A 12,824-nucleotide genomic window follows, 5' to 3' on the forward strand; every position below is an offset into this window, starting at 1 on the left:
CCTAGACCTCTTTGTACAGCATCATTGTTTTTTTATATCGGACCCCCAAACACATGAAAGATTGCCCTTGGCATGTAACATTTTGGACAGAACTGTATTAAGGCATTTTGTGTTACCACTAAATAGGAATTAACAGTCTTTGTAGAGTGACCAGTATGAAATCAAGCAGACAGTTATGTTCAACAGAGGCACTCACTTATGACTTAGCCTGATGTAAATCAATGGGTATAAATGACTGTGGTCACACAAAGCACACGGTTGTTGATTTTCTGCTTACAAGATCATAGGCAATAGTGGCAGTGGCCTTCATTTTATGTGCAGTTAAATTATAAACTGCAGGTAGCTCCTCTCTACATTGAGACATAGGTATTTATGTCTAAGGAAGAACAAAAATAGTTTTTGTATTGAACAAATTCTCAGATCCGACACAGAAGATCTGGCCAAAAATACTATAGATACAGTATATACTGTATAATAATGTCCATATTACAATTACAGTTATCCTAACCAATTAAAATGTCAGGTTATGTTAGTAAAAATATGCTTTATTCAGGGTATTTGCATAAAAACAAATGAAAAGTTTTGGTTAAGGCCCATTTTTATGTTAAGAATATGTTGAGTCCATTGTGAAAATAATTGGATTTGGCAGAAAAAGTGAAATCTGTATTCAAATTCCCTAACTGTATCATAACAAACACAAGGCTGATAGGTAGTCCTGAGCGTGAACTAAATTAACCAAACATTTCTTTCAGAAATTAAGATTTTATTATATATACTATATAGTAGTAAAGTCTGAAGTGCATGAATAAAAAGTTAGTGAAATTACAGAGAAACAATCTATATAGTAATGATAGGTGCATTCCCTGTGCATCTGAAAGAAATAAAAGAGTTCTCACTCTATTTGGCCTAAAACTTTGTGTTCAGGTTTCCAAGATTCTGACATCAGAACCCAGATAACACTGATTAGAACCATAGGGCTTTACAATAAAAGCTAAATTATTGACCATATGATGGCAAAAAAGTCTTTTTGGTTAACCTGCTTTCTTCTAGCTACTTTCCGATGAAGTTGGAGGTGCCGTGGATGAGGACCTTCTTCTTCGTGACACTGACCGCGATCGCTCGGCACTGTACGCAACATGCTTGTCATAATTTTGCAGCTGAACTTCAACCAAGTCCCTTTGTTGTTGGCTGATTGTCTGACTAATCAGTCCGGGGAGAGCTTGAATGCTCCCAATTAATGTCTCTAGCTTTGTTTCTAAGACAACAATTCTCTTCTCAAAGTCTTCACTTCTTTCATTTAGATCAGAGATCATGTCATACATGATGTTTTGTGTCTATGAGGAAAAGAAAAGGAGACATGAATTACTGTGGTGACTGTCCTGATTTTGGGAATATATTAACATTGGCAAAGCAATAAAAAAATAAAAAATAAAAAAAATACATAATAATTCACAAGACCTACTCTGGAGATGTGACACCAGTAGAGGAGGAATTGAAGGGGTAGCTTAAAACCACTTTATGGAATCCTTCATGGGCAACTGGAGGGGGAGGGAGCATGAATCTGTACGTGGACTCCGCCTATAAAGATTCAGCCATTACAGATGTTGAATGTTTGGACTATTAAGTTATGATGTTGGCTGTTACTCCAATACACAAGCATCTATGATAGCATTGTCTTTTTCTGCTATTTATAATTTTGCCATAAAATTATTTGCCTAGTGCTTACCTATCTGAACCCCCATGTTCCTTCTTATTGGAGGCAAAACAATTCTACTCAGTTTAATTAATGTTTCAGTTATTAAAAACTGGTCTAAACTTTCTTGAATGTTCTCCTATGTTTCTGGCCAATAATGATACTTCATTTGTGAAATCAATGGTAGGTCAGTCGTTTGACCCTATGATTTTGTACTAAGGTTGGGGGGGGAAACCAGGTAAGTTAGCTTTTCCCTGCAAATGAGACAGCAGAATGTCAGTCTTTTCACCAACCTTTGCCAAATCCACCAATGTATTTGCTTGGTCATTTAACTTTCTCTGCTCCATTTTCACACTGCGCAATCTATTAAAAAAGGGCACAAGGTAGTTAGAACCTTAATATGGAAATTGACTTCTGTCAAACTTTCCATGCAAGTTGCAACAGCAAGTAATTATATGAGAGATGTTTCAAATTAAGTCATTTCTGCTATGTTCTGGTAGAATGAAATGCATGCTTCTTCATCACAGCAAAAAAAGAAAGCAGAGAGCAAGATAATGTGATGTCTTCATAGTAAGTTTCATAATGACTCTAGTTAATTATAGACAAATGATCTACCTTTTTCAAATGGAAGTAAAGCAAACATTCCTGTAATGTTACTACCATAAAATGTAGACATGGCACATATTAACAACTGCTAGTTATGACAAATCTTGCAAGTAGATACTCTTCCATTGTCTACATGTCATGGTATGGCTATTAGCCCTGTTTTAGTCTGAGATGGATTGATTAGGTTAGCATCTGTTGATACCTGATGGAAGAACAGTGATAAGTGAGAGTCTTTATTATACAGATAGTCCTTTTCTCTGACCATTAGCTAAAATGAAGGTCTATTTATATGACTTTATATCATTAAGGCATAACATACCATAATGTAATTTGGTCAAGCAGATACTCTACTCTAATAATCTTTAAAAATTTATTAATGTCAGTTCTAATTATTAACACTGATTAGTGAATTATCCCTGTTCTACTGTGTTTACCCTATCTATCAATAAATCTGTCTCTACTTATTAAACTCTTCATTTTTTTTGTCTGTTTATATTTATTTAGTAATAAAGGAGCTTGAACCTTAACCCTCCATATGGAAAGATGGGTTGAAAGTCAAGATAGCCTTTCTATAGATGTTACTATAAAAGGTATCTGCAGTATCATAAGGTACTTACAGTACGCAGGTCAAATGATAACATTTTAAATGGTAGGACTTTTGAACTAGTTTTTAATGTATTGTTAACAATGCTAACATGTTTACAATAATGCATCAATTTAGCTGTAATGGCCAAGAAGAAAAAGGAAAGAATATATTTAGTCAGTGTGACCTTTTGGCCAGTGATTTTCACTTATCACAGATAAAGATCATGACTGTAGGTTACAAGGTTCCATGGTAGCAGTCATCTCAATAACCCACAATGCAGTTGGGAGGACAATAACACATTCTGATGTGTTGTAGGCCCCCTCAAGTATAGAAAAAGTTAATGATTTCAACAAAGTTAGAGTCCAGCATGCACTTGTAAGAGGTCTTCAAAGATTGAAACAGCAGCTCATCCAGTATAACTTACTTCCGTGCTCTAGTTTCATTTTGAAGAAAAATAAAAGACAAAACAAAAGAAGAACCATTTAACATATACTGCAGACAGATATACAAGTTAGGGCAAGTGAAAAAGGAAACACATACATTTCATTCTGTAACCGGGAAGGAAAGTTATGTTAGCGTTGTTGAAGCGCACACACAGTACAAGAATAATGGTGATAAATAATACAAAACATGGCCCTACGCTAATATCAGCCACAGAACAAGGTTGTCATCAAGGAAGCTTGTTTTCCTCTGCTTTCTAGGACATGAAAGACTGAGACATGCTATTATATTGGAAACATAATCTTGGCTTCACCTCAGCACACTGAATGGGCAAAACCAATTTTTATCTCTGCAGCGTACTCCACGGGCCAGTAGTCAAAGAGACCTAGTTATCATTCTGGCATTACATACTGGGAATTGTAGACAACAGGAACACTAGCAGTTCATTATCTTCTCTTAGAGGTATAAATGCTAGGATAATGGGCCTATCCGCAACATCATGCTCAATGGCTGTAAGACTATTAGATTTTTCTAACAAACCAAGCATGGCTACTATTGCTAACAGAACTCTAGCAGCAATATATTTTGTACATAAAATGTAATAAAGGTATTGAACATACTGTATCATTTTATGTAAGATAGTGTGAATAAAGCACAACATCGCACAGAAACAATAATCATAAAGCAATGAGTGACTTGTCTTTATGAATGGGGCAGAGGGTCATACCAAATGTCTTGTGAATTAGGCACGAGGTGGTTCTGGGATATAGCTGGAAGCATTCTATCGAACAAAAGCCTAAAGCCCTGACCTTGCAGATAAAGTGCAAGGTTAGTTTTCAACTGTCACTTGAGCTCTGGAATATCTGCCTTTTTATAGGGCTCCTTGCAAATTAATGAAAAATGGCACAGTCAGCCACAGTATTTTGTATATTTCTTAATATTCAGATACATAATTATGCTCAGTACAGTTCTTAAAATAATGATTTGATTGCATCATTGCATAGATACTTTAAATACATTAACAGACCAACCACGGTGTCTATAGATAGGTATCAATGGTCTCCACGATGGACAGCAGATTTTTTGCACAGGCTATAGAATACTGCACGTGATCAACCACAGCAGCATGGCATGGAGCTTTGCGACTACATAATTCCATGGCTTCTTTTCTCCTCCAGTCACTCTGTAAGGGGGTAGATGTTCCATCCAGGAAATATGAATGGTGACATCTGATAGACTAGTGTCCAATTTAAAGCAGCATAAATGAAAGGCATGAAACCCACTTATTGTACAGCACTGTGGAATATGTTGGCGCTTTATAAGTAAATGTTAATAATAATAATAATAATAATAATAATAATAATAAAGGCAGTGTTTTGAGTGTCAGGAAAACCATGTAGAATACTAGGTAAAAATGTGATCCCCACCACAATAATGTTGCCTTTAACAGGGAACTTGCTATTCTGTTCGCTTTATTATGTCTTTGGTTTAAGAATTCATTAGGCAGAAAGATTCACAGCATTAGGCCCCCAAGAGCCTTACAGAAACATTAAGTTAAAGTACCATTCACAGTCTCAAACGTCAGGGACAGTGAAGGATTAGCACTAAGAACCAATGCCACAAAAATGGCAATGCATGAAACCTCTGATTGGCTGAAAATCAGTTTGAATTGTATTATGGATTGGCTTTATTTTGCATAGAAAGGAGCATAGAGAGGGGTTCAGTACCTGCTTGGAGGGCTACATCCAGCCCAAAGGTTTCCAACTGGACAGCCCTAGTTTAGTCATAACACATAATAAAATCAACAAACACAGTAAATAAAAATGTCATGCTAACTAAGAAGAGACGTAAAAAAATAAACATTACTGTTCATTCTGATCAACCTTAAAGGCAGATTCCAAGCTATTTCCTGTTCACAGTATGGAAAGGACAATGACATTTAGGCTTCAGATATGTTAAAATAGCATAAAGGCTCACAATCAATCTGAAAAGGCTAAAAGCACATAGGTGGTTTTTCAGATGAAGTAAAAAGTCTAACATGTCATAACCCAGCAACAGGCAGTTTATCAGCTAAGGAGGAAATACAAAGTTAATGGATACACAAAGAAATATTACAGCCAGCCTTCATCATGACATAAGTGTGAGTAGTGGTGTAACTGGGTGTTACTGGGCCCCACAGCAAATGATAGCCTCAGTTGACGTATTCTATCAAGATATACTGATATTGCTCTTTAATTGAGGCCTTACAGCAACTGCAGGGTCTGTTTGCTCTGTAGTTACGCCCCTAAATGTGAGGAAGTAATGGAATATCTGTGGCATGTAGCATCAGTTTCTCTATCCTCCTTACCAACACTGTTCCCACTGGGGAATGGAAGGCTGTCTGTAATACCATGCATTGAGGAATATATCAGTACTCTCTTCTTGTTCAACAGAAACATTGACAGTCTATGTGACTGTCCAATACCTCACTTAAAGGACAGTAAGTCAAAAAGTGAAAAAAAAATCTGAATTGAAAAAGCACAAATGAAATAAAGGGGGGAAAACCACAACTTTTTTGATTTTCCAGATGCAAATTGTGACTTTTTCATATTGTTGTACAAAAGCAAGTGTCAAAAAACCCAAAAACCTCTAAAACCACAAACCAAAGAAAGATCTTCCAACTGTAAAAGAACACCTGCCTTTGACTGCTACATGATCCTGACGTATTTTTTCATTTGGTTTGTTGCAGTTTTGTTGCATAATACAAAATCATAGGGGTTTTTTTTGCGGAAAAGTTGGGTTTTCAGAGTCGAAAAAACTGAACTGAAAAGATGAGTATTGCTAAATGTTCCATTAAAAGTTACATCTGCTGATCCTACAATTAAACTATTACATGGCAACAGACGTCCTAATCTATATATGACACTTTTCAAAGGACCAGTAATGTCAAAAGTATTTTTTTTAATTTAAACTTTGTATCTGTTAATATTGGAAAATAAACCATTTCCCAGCAATAAATATCCTATGAGAGGTATTCATTATACAGCTCTGTAAAAAGCCATGAATGCCCCCTGTTTATCTGTCTGTGTAAGAACTAAACCCATTCTGTTCTATACAGTTTATCTGCAATCTGTAATGTAACCTGTGCCTTTAACCTATTTTAATTTGAATAGCTGCCCTATTCAGCTTGAATGGCTGCCCTCGTAGCTATACAGCAGCTTAATTATATAAAATATAGTAGTGTTTATTTCTTATCAATGCAAGGTAAAGGTACATTATACTTAAAATATGGATGTTACTGGTCCTTTAAGAACATCAACAGTTCTTGTTTACAAAATGCACTAGATTCCTAATTGAGCACTAATTAAAGCTTTCAAGGTTCGGTGCACCAACAGCAACACCAAGGGAGACCAAAAATATTTAACATTTTTGTACAAACATTTTTAACTTCTAAGTGTCATGACGTACATAGATACAATAGGGACTGTTCTCTAAAACTGCTCATTTGGCGAAAGCTTTAAAGTTTCTTTCTGTGTGACACCATATTAAGCAGCACAAAGATGTGACTGGCAACAAATAAAAGAGGCATTGCTAAAACCCATTATTTTACAAAATCAGTAAAAAAAGTCAAGTGTGAGTTGCAGAGCACTTTATTGGAATGCAGACCAGTGCCATGTGGTAGGCAGGAAGTACTGGGGCCTGCTGTGGCCGTTAGCTTGTGCATCTGAATGATGTGCAAGAGGAAAAGGAACATTCTAATGAATACAGAGTGCCAAATGCAGACAGCACTGTATTCATCATGGAAACAAAGGTCTTTGCCCTACGTTTGCGCATAGCAAATGACTTTGTATCACTTCATAGAATGGATGTTCAACATTCATGTAATTCAGTGTGCGTTACACTTAAATAGAATGATGTCTGTGAATGCAGATAAAGATAATTCTTCTTTTGTGGTTTCATAAGTATGTGAACACTGATAAATCTAGATTTCCTCTCTGTGCATCTTTGGAAAACTAATGTTTCCAGTTGTGCTTTTCAAACATACTCATAGGGGCTGATTTACTTACCCACGAACGGGTCGAAATGAGTCTGATTGCGTTTTTTTCGTAATGATCGGTATTTTGCGATTTTTTCGTATTTTTTGCGATTTTTTCGGATTCTTTGCGAATTTTTCGTTACCAATACGATTTTTGCGTAAAAACGCGAGTTTTTCGTAGCCATTACGAAAGTTGCGTAAAATCTGGCGATTTTTCGTAGCGTTAAAACTTGCGCAAAAAGTTGCGCTTTTTTCGTAGCGTTAAAACTTACGCGAAACTTTGCACCTTTTAAGTTTTAACGCTACGAAAAATGCGCAACTTTTCGCGTAAGTTTTAACGCTACGAAAAAAGCGCAACTTTTTACGCAACTTTCGTAATGGATACGAAAAACTCGCGTTTTTACGCAAAAATCGTATTGGTAACGAAAAATTCGTAAAGAATCCGAAAAAATCGCAAAACATACGAAAAAGTCGCAAAATGTTCGTTTTCAAGTCGGAACTTTTCCAATTCGGGTCGGATTCGTGGGTTAGTAAATCAGCCCCATAGGCTCGATGGCACTCATAAAGGGCCTAATGCAGTGGCCAAAGGGATTGCCTTGACCATTTAAATGTATCGGGCCCTAAGCCTACATTCTACATTGCTGTAGCACATACACATAATAGACACACATAGAAAAGAATATAATCAAGAGCCAAAAACATACTTACTGATGAATAGCTTGTAAAAATTTCCGCTGATGTTTCCTAACTCTTGCATGGTCTATCTTTTTCACTAGCTTCGTGTTTTTATAGATTAACCATGTTTCCCTGAGAACATTAGCAGCTGCATTTTTCACCTGTTTAAAGCCAAAGAGAATTAGTAATAAGTAAAACATGAGACATCAGGCTATACAGAAAGGTATTATTATGAATACTTTTGGAATTGCTTTGGCATCTGTATTTACAGCTGTTCAGATCTATCAAAAGAAGCATAAAAGAGATGGTTGTTCCTGATCCAAAACTGTGAAAAAATTTCATTACATTGGTAAAACAAATACGATTCTCAAAGATAAATCAGCAATGTATGTAAGCACCGAGAACCTTTTTTAATACATATGCCACATACTGTACATAGCAGTGCCTTCAAACAAAAAAGGCTTTTTAGAGGCTTTAAGCATCACTTAAGGAATTAAATGTAGAGACGTGCAAATCACGTCTTAATGTCCCCGTGGCCAAGTATGCATCCAGAACCGTTGGCTTAATAGCACAGCCACAGCCTAATAATTCAGAGCCATATATCCAAACTTGCAGATAGCCTGTTTCATTCTTGTTAGATCTGATCAGTGCAAGATATTGGAACATGGCTGCTGGGGGTTAGGACTTGGAGAGCAGCTACACAAAAGAACTATATTAATTAGGGTTAGAAGGGCAAAATGGAGCCAAGGGGTCCTTTAAAAGTCCTTCTTAAAACAGAAGGAATACACATGACTCATGCTACACACATAGCACTGCCTTAAATCCCAAAATGAGAGTCTTTAACCTTTACTTAAAGGAACAGTAACATCAAAATATGAAAGCATATTAAAGTAATTACAATATGATGCACTGTTACCCTGCACTGGTACAACTGGTGTGTTTGCCTCATAAAGACTACTATAGTTTATATAAGTAAGCTGCTGTGTAGCCATTGGGGCAGCCATTTGAATGCGAAAAGGCACAGGTTACTTAGCAGATAACAGATAAAATGCCATTGTATTCTACAGAGTTTATTTGTTATCTGCTATGTAACCTGTGCCTTTTCTCCTTTTTTCCAGCTTGAATGGCTGCCCCCATGGCTACACAGCAGCTTATTTATATGGACTATAGGAGCGTTTTGTAGCAAACACACCAGTTTTACCAGTGCAGGGCAACAGTACATTACATTTTAATTACTTTAAAACACTTTCATATTTTGGTGTTACTGTTCCTTTAAGGAATTATATAAAGGGTAAAGCAATATGAAAATCTTTTTTTCCACTGTACTAAATGCTTTTCCTTGTCGTCCTCAAACTTTATAAGGAAAATTAAAATGAAAATATTCCCTATTTACATATAAAGGGGTAGTATATCCCCTTGGGTTTCATCATAATCTAGTTAAAAGACACTTAATTTAAAATAATATGTTATTTTCAGAAGCTGTGCACACAGCTTCTGTCTTAAAGAAGGAAAAGTTAAAGAAGGAAAGGTAAAAACTAAGTAAGCTTTATCAGAAAGGTCTATGTAAATACAGCCTTAAGCACTCACAGAAACGCTACACTGAGTCCTCTATCAAAAGAAACACAGTATTTCTTGTCTCCCTTTTTGTAAACATGTTCTTCGGTATCAGACTTCCTCTCTCAGAAAAATCCTTCATTCCCAGGGCCAGAGTCTGCACAGCTCTCCTCACTCCCCTCTCCTACTCCCCTCTCCTGCTCCCCCCTCCCATAAGAGACAGCTGCTGTCTTAAACAAACAGAGAGAGCTTATAGGGTTGTTTCCTCAGGTATGGTAATGCTTTCTACAGAATAAATATAGTGTTCTAGGTGGCACTAATGTGGCAAATCTATTAGCAGTAAAATGCCAAAATGACTTTTCCTCTCATTTAAAGTCTATATTAATTGGTTTATGCAAACTAAAAATATACACTCCAAGTATCTTCTTTTTTCCCTCTTATTCTAGTTTTGACTTATAGAGTTGAATACTTGGAAGAACTCAAATTCTTGACCCCATGTACAACGCTCTTATTAAAGTCTATGAAGTGTTCCCTTTGAAGCTCGAAGAAAATAATTGTGTGCATGCCTTAAAGTTCCAGCTGACATCAAAGATGCCTTCAAGCCGATACCCATCAAACCAAGCATTTGGCACATTTGTGATATCAAACAAGGGCACTGCTCCTGTGTCTCTGCTGGCCCAGTATATCACTATATATAGAATACTGGCAACTTAACAGCATCATATTGTGTTACTTTGTATGAGACAGAATCCATCAAAGGAAATCACACTGGTCCATATTTACATTTTAGTATAATAAGACAATTCATTCACAGAAAGAACCTTCTTGTACTACAGTAAAATAAGGGTCAGCTGCTGCCTGCTGTGGGAATCATTTGCACTTGGAATAAACACGTCCCTGTGTCTCATTCACTGTTGTTGCCTCCTTTTTCCAACGTAATTAAATAGCAGTCTATTTTCTATATTTTCAATATTCCTGAATGCTGTGGGCGGTTATTTGAACATTCTAGCATATATAGCTAATTCATTTCAGTGGAACCTATTTATGTGTATATTTTGTAATTAGAACTCTGGCATTACAATAATCTCAATGAGTAGATTTTGTGAGTGGATATATGCAAAGCTATGATGTTGAGCTTCCTCCAACTCCAAAGAATTCTAGTTAAGTAAAAACATTTAGATGTCAGACTTAATCATTTTACAATTACATTACAATATTGATTGATAGCAAGTACCATTGGGACCCTTTGGGTTTGTCTTATATGTTATGTTTTTAATATAAAATTATCCCTGCTACATTATCCCCCTACAAATGATCCCTGATAAGTCAGAAACGGCAATGATAATTTTTTTCGATATATGAATATGACATTAAGAATAACAAATAAGATTAGACTACATATAGATCTGTTTTTCCACTATAAATATCCTTCAGAAATATTATTCATGGAAGTGTTTAACTCTTTTGTTTTAGTCCAGCTCATTCTATACACCTGCAAAATATTTTCTAACAAATAGTTTAATTAGATTGAGTGTCTTAGTGAGACACTTGGGCCCTACTATATAATCACTTATGGAGACATCATCATTGTGAGATATTACTCATCTAAGCACTAGTTAAAAGGCAAGGTCACTAGAGTTCAAAATACTATGTAAAAGTTGGAAGGTTAACCCTGTATAAAGCCTATCAATTGTTGACCGTTGTCAACTGTTGACCCAGTTCTCTAGCTCTCTAGTCTAATGTTTTAGAACATTATATATGAGGGGTCATTCATTACGACCATTGCAGCAAGTGCAGAATCACTAGGGAGTGCCCCTTACTGCATATTCATATTTACATGGCAATGTGCGCTCTGTACCTGGCACCTGAAACCTGTGCACTCCAGCACACCCACTCCTTATGAATACAGTGCTACTAAATGCCAATGCTGCTGTGTTCATAAGGAGTATGCTGGTCCATTAAGGAGCGAAAAGACCTGCATTAAGTAAATGACTCCCACAGTGTTTTACAATCAGATTAATGTAAAGGGACCTTTTAGGTTAGAAATGCTACCCCAAATAGTGGTTTATACAGTTTCAGTGGCTCTTTAGAAGCAGTATATGGCTGTTCATATTTCAATATGCTCTTTTTCAAAACATAAAAAAAGAAAGAAAAGACAATGAAAGATAAACAAAGCTTGTTTGACCTTCATGACTTAGTATGGTTTTTCCTCTAAATATTTCAATTGCTTAGCTATTAAATGCACAAAACTGATCACCCTGCCATTTCACGGTACATCTACTTTCCCCAATACAGTCTCATCAAGTATCCAGTCATAATCACACCGAAATTAAGCAAATTCTGAAATATTATTTCACAGATTCTTTGCCAGTAAATGCAATTTTAACCACTTGAGCAGCAGTGAAGCAACTGTGCAAATTCTTTCTTCTATACTGAGAGGAAAGCCTGGGAGCCACACACACTTCCATCCAGAGTGTATTTGGGGAAAATCCCCATTTATCACATTATATTTTAGTTTCATGAGGCAGCCAAAACACAGAATGTGTTACACTATCCTGCGTCATGTTGGTGTCAAATCATAAAAACCTCAAATACAGTTTAAATGCACTATGCTTAATAGTACAGCTACATTATTCCCAGAACAGCAACATCATGGATTGGAACTAAACTCAACCTGGCCCCATACCCAGGAACAGTAGTAACAGTTAACAAAAATAACAAAAATATATTCCAAACAGGTAAAAAAGTGTGAATTGCATGTACTGATACACCCCTAATGTTCTACAGTCTGATGACCAGGAATATACTTGATATCAGATGGTCCCCATTCTGTCCAGTGGCTTCATTGTATGATACTATCATTTAAATAACATATGCTCCCTGCAGATGTGAAATGACACCTGGAAAATTTTAGACAAAAATTACCTGATTTCCTAAAAAAAACATTTTTCTCTAAGTACTCAATAGTGTATTTGTTATGGTTTTGTATGTGACATGTGCATATGTAACATGTGTTTCACTCTAATTTACACTCTGGCCTAATCATTACCAGGCAGTGTATGTGATCCCAGGACTTCTACAAGGAAGCAGGCCTCAGCATCTAGAAAAAAACTACTTCTGACCCAACACTTACAACTTTAGAGATTCTTATAACTGATGCTCTACTGAGTATAACAATCAAACTGTCAGTAATAAAGATGATTCAACAGTTTCTCAGTGTATATTCTATATAAGTGGTATCTCTTGGTATGTTC

The 12,824-nt window shown here is 36.2% G+C and overlaps 1 protein-coding gene across 2 annotated transcripts in view; it reads right to left on the bottom strand.

Moving 5' to 3' along the window:
• Positions 1-524: 524 nt before the first annotated feature.
• kcnn2 (potassium channel, calcium activated intermediate/small conductance subfamily N alpha, member 2) overlaps positions 525-12,824 on the bottom strand; it is a 115,622-nt gene continuing 103,322 nt past the window's right edge. Inside the window, exons 6-9 of one of the 2 annotated variants that reach the window (XM_012956293.3) lie at positions 8,050-8,177; positions 3,310-3,318; positions 1,987-2,056; positions 525-1,334 (exon numbers count right to left, since the gene is read on the bottom strand). In XM_012956293.3, the coding sequence (XP_012811747.1) occupies positions 1,047-1,334; positions 1,987-2,056; positions 3,310-3,318; positions 8,050-8,177 (495 nt within the window). In that variant the 3' untranslated portion in view covers positions 525-1,046. 2 annotated transcript variants of the gene reach the window in all.

This window comes from Xenopus tropicalis, chromosome 1 (genome assembly GCF_000004195.4).
Source record: "Xenopus tropicalis strain Nigerian chromosome 1, UCB_Xtro_10.0, whole genome shotgun sequence".
Classification (NCBI taxonomy): domain Eukaryota; kingdom Metazoa; phylum Chordata; class Amphibia; order Anura; family Pipidae; genus Xenopus; species Xenopus tropicalis.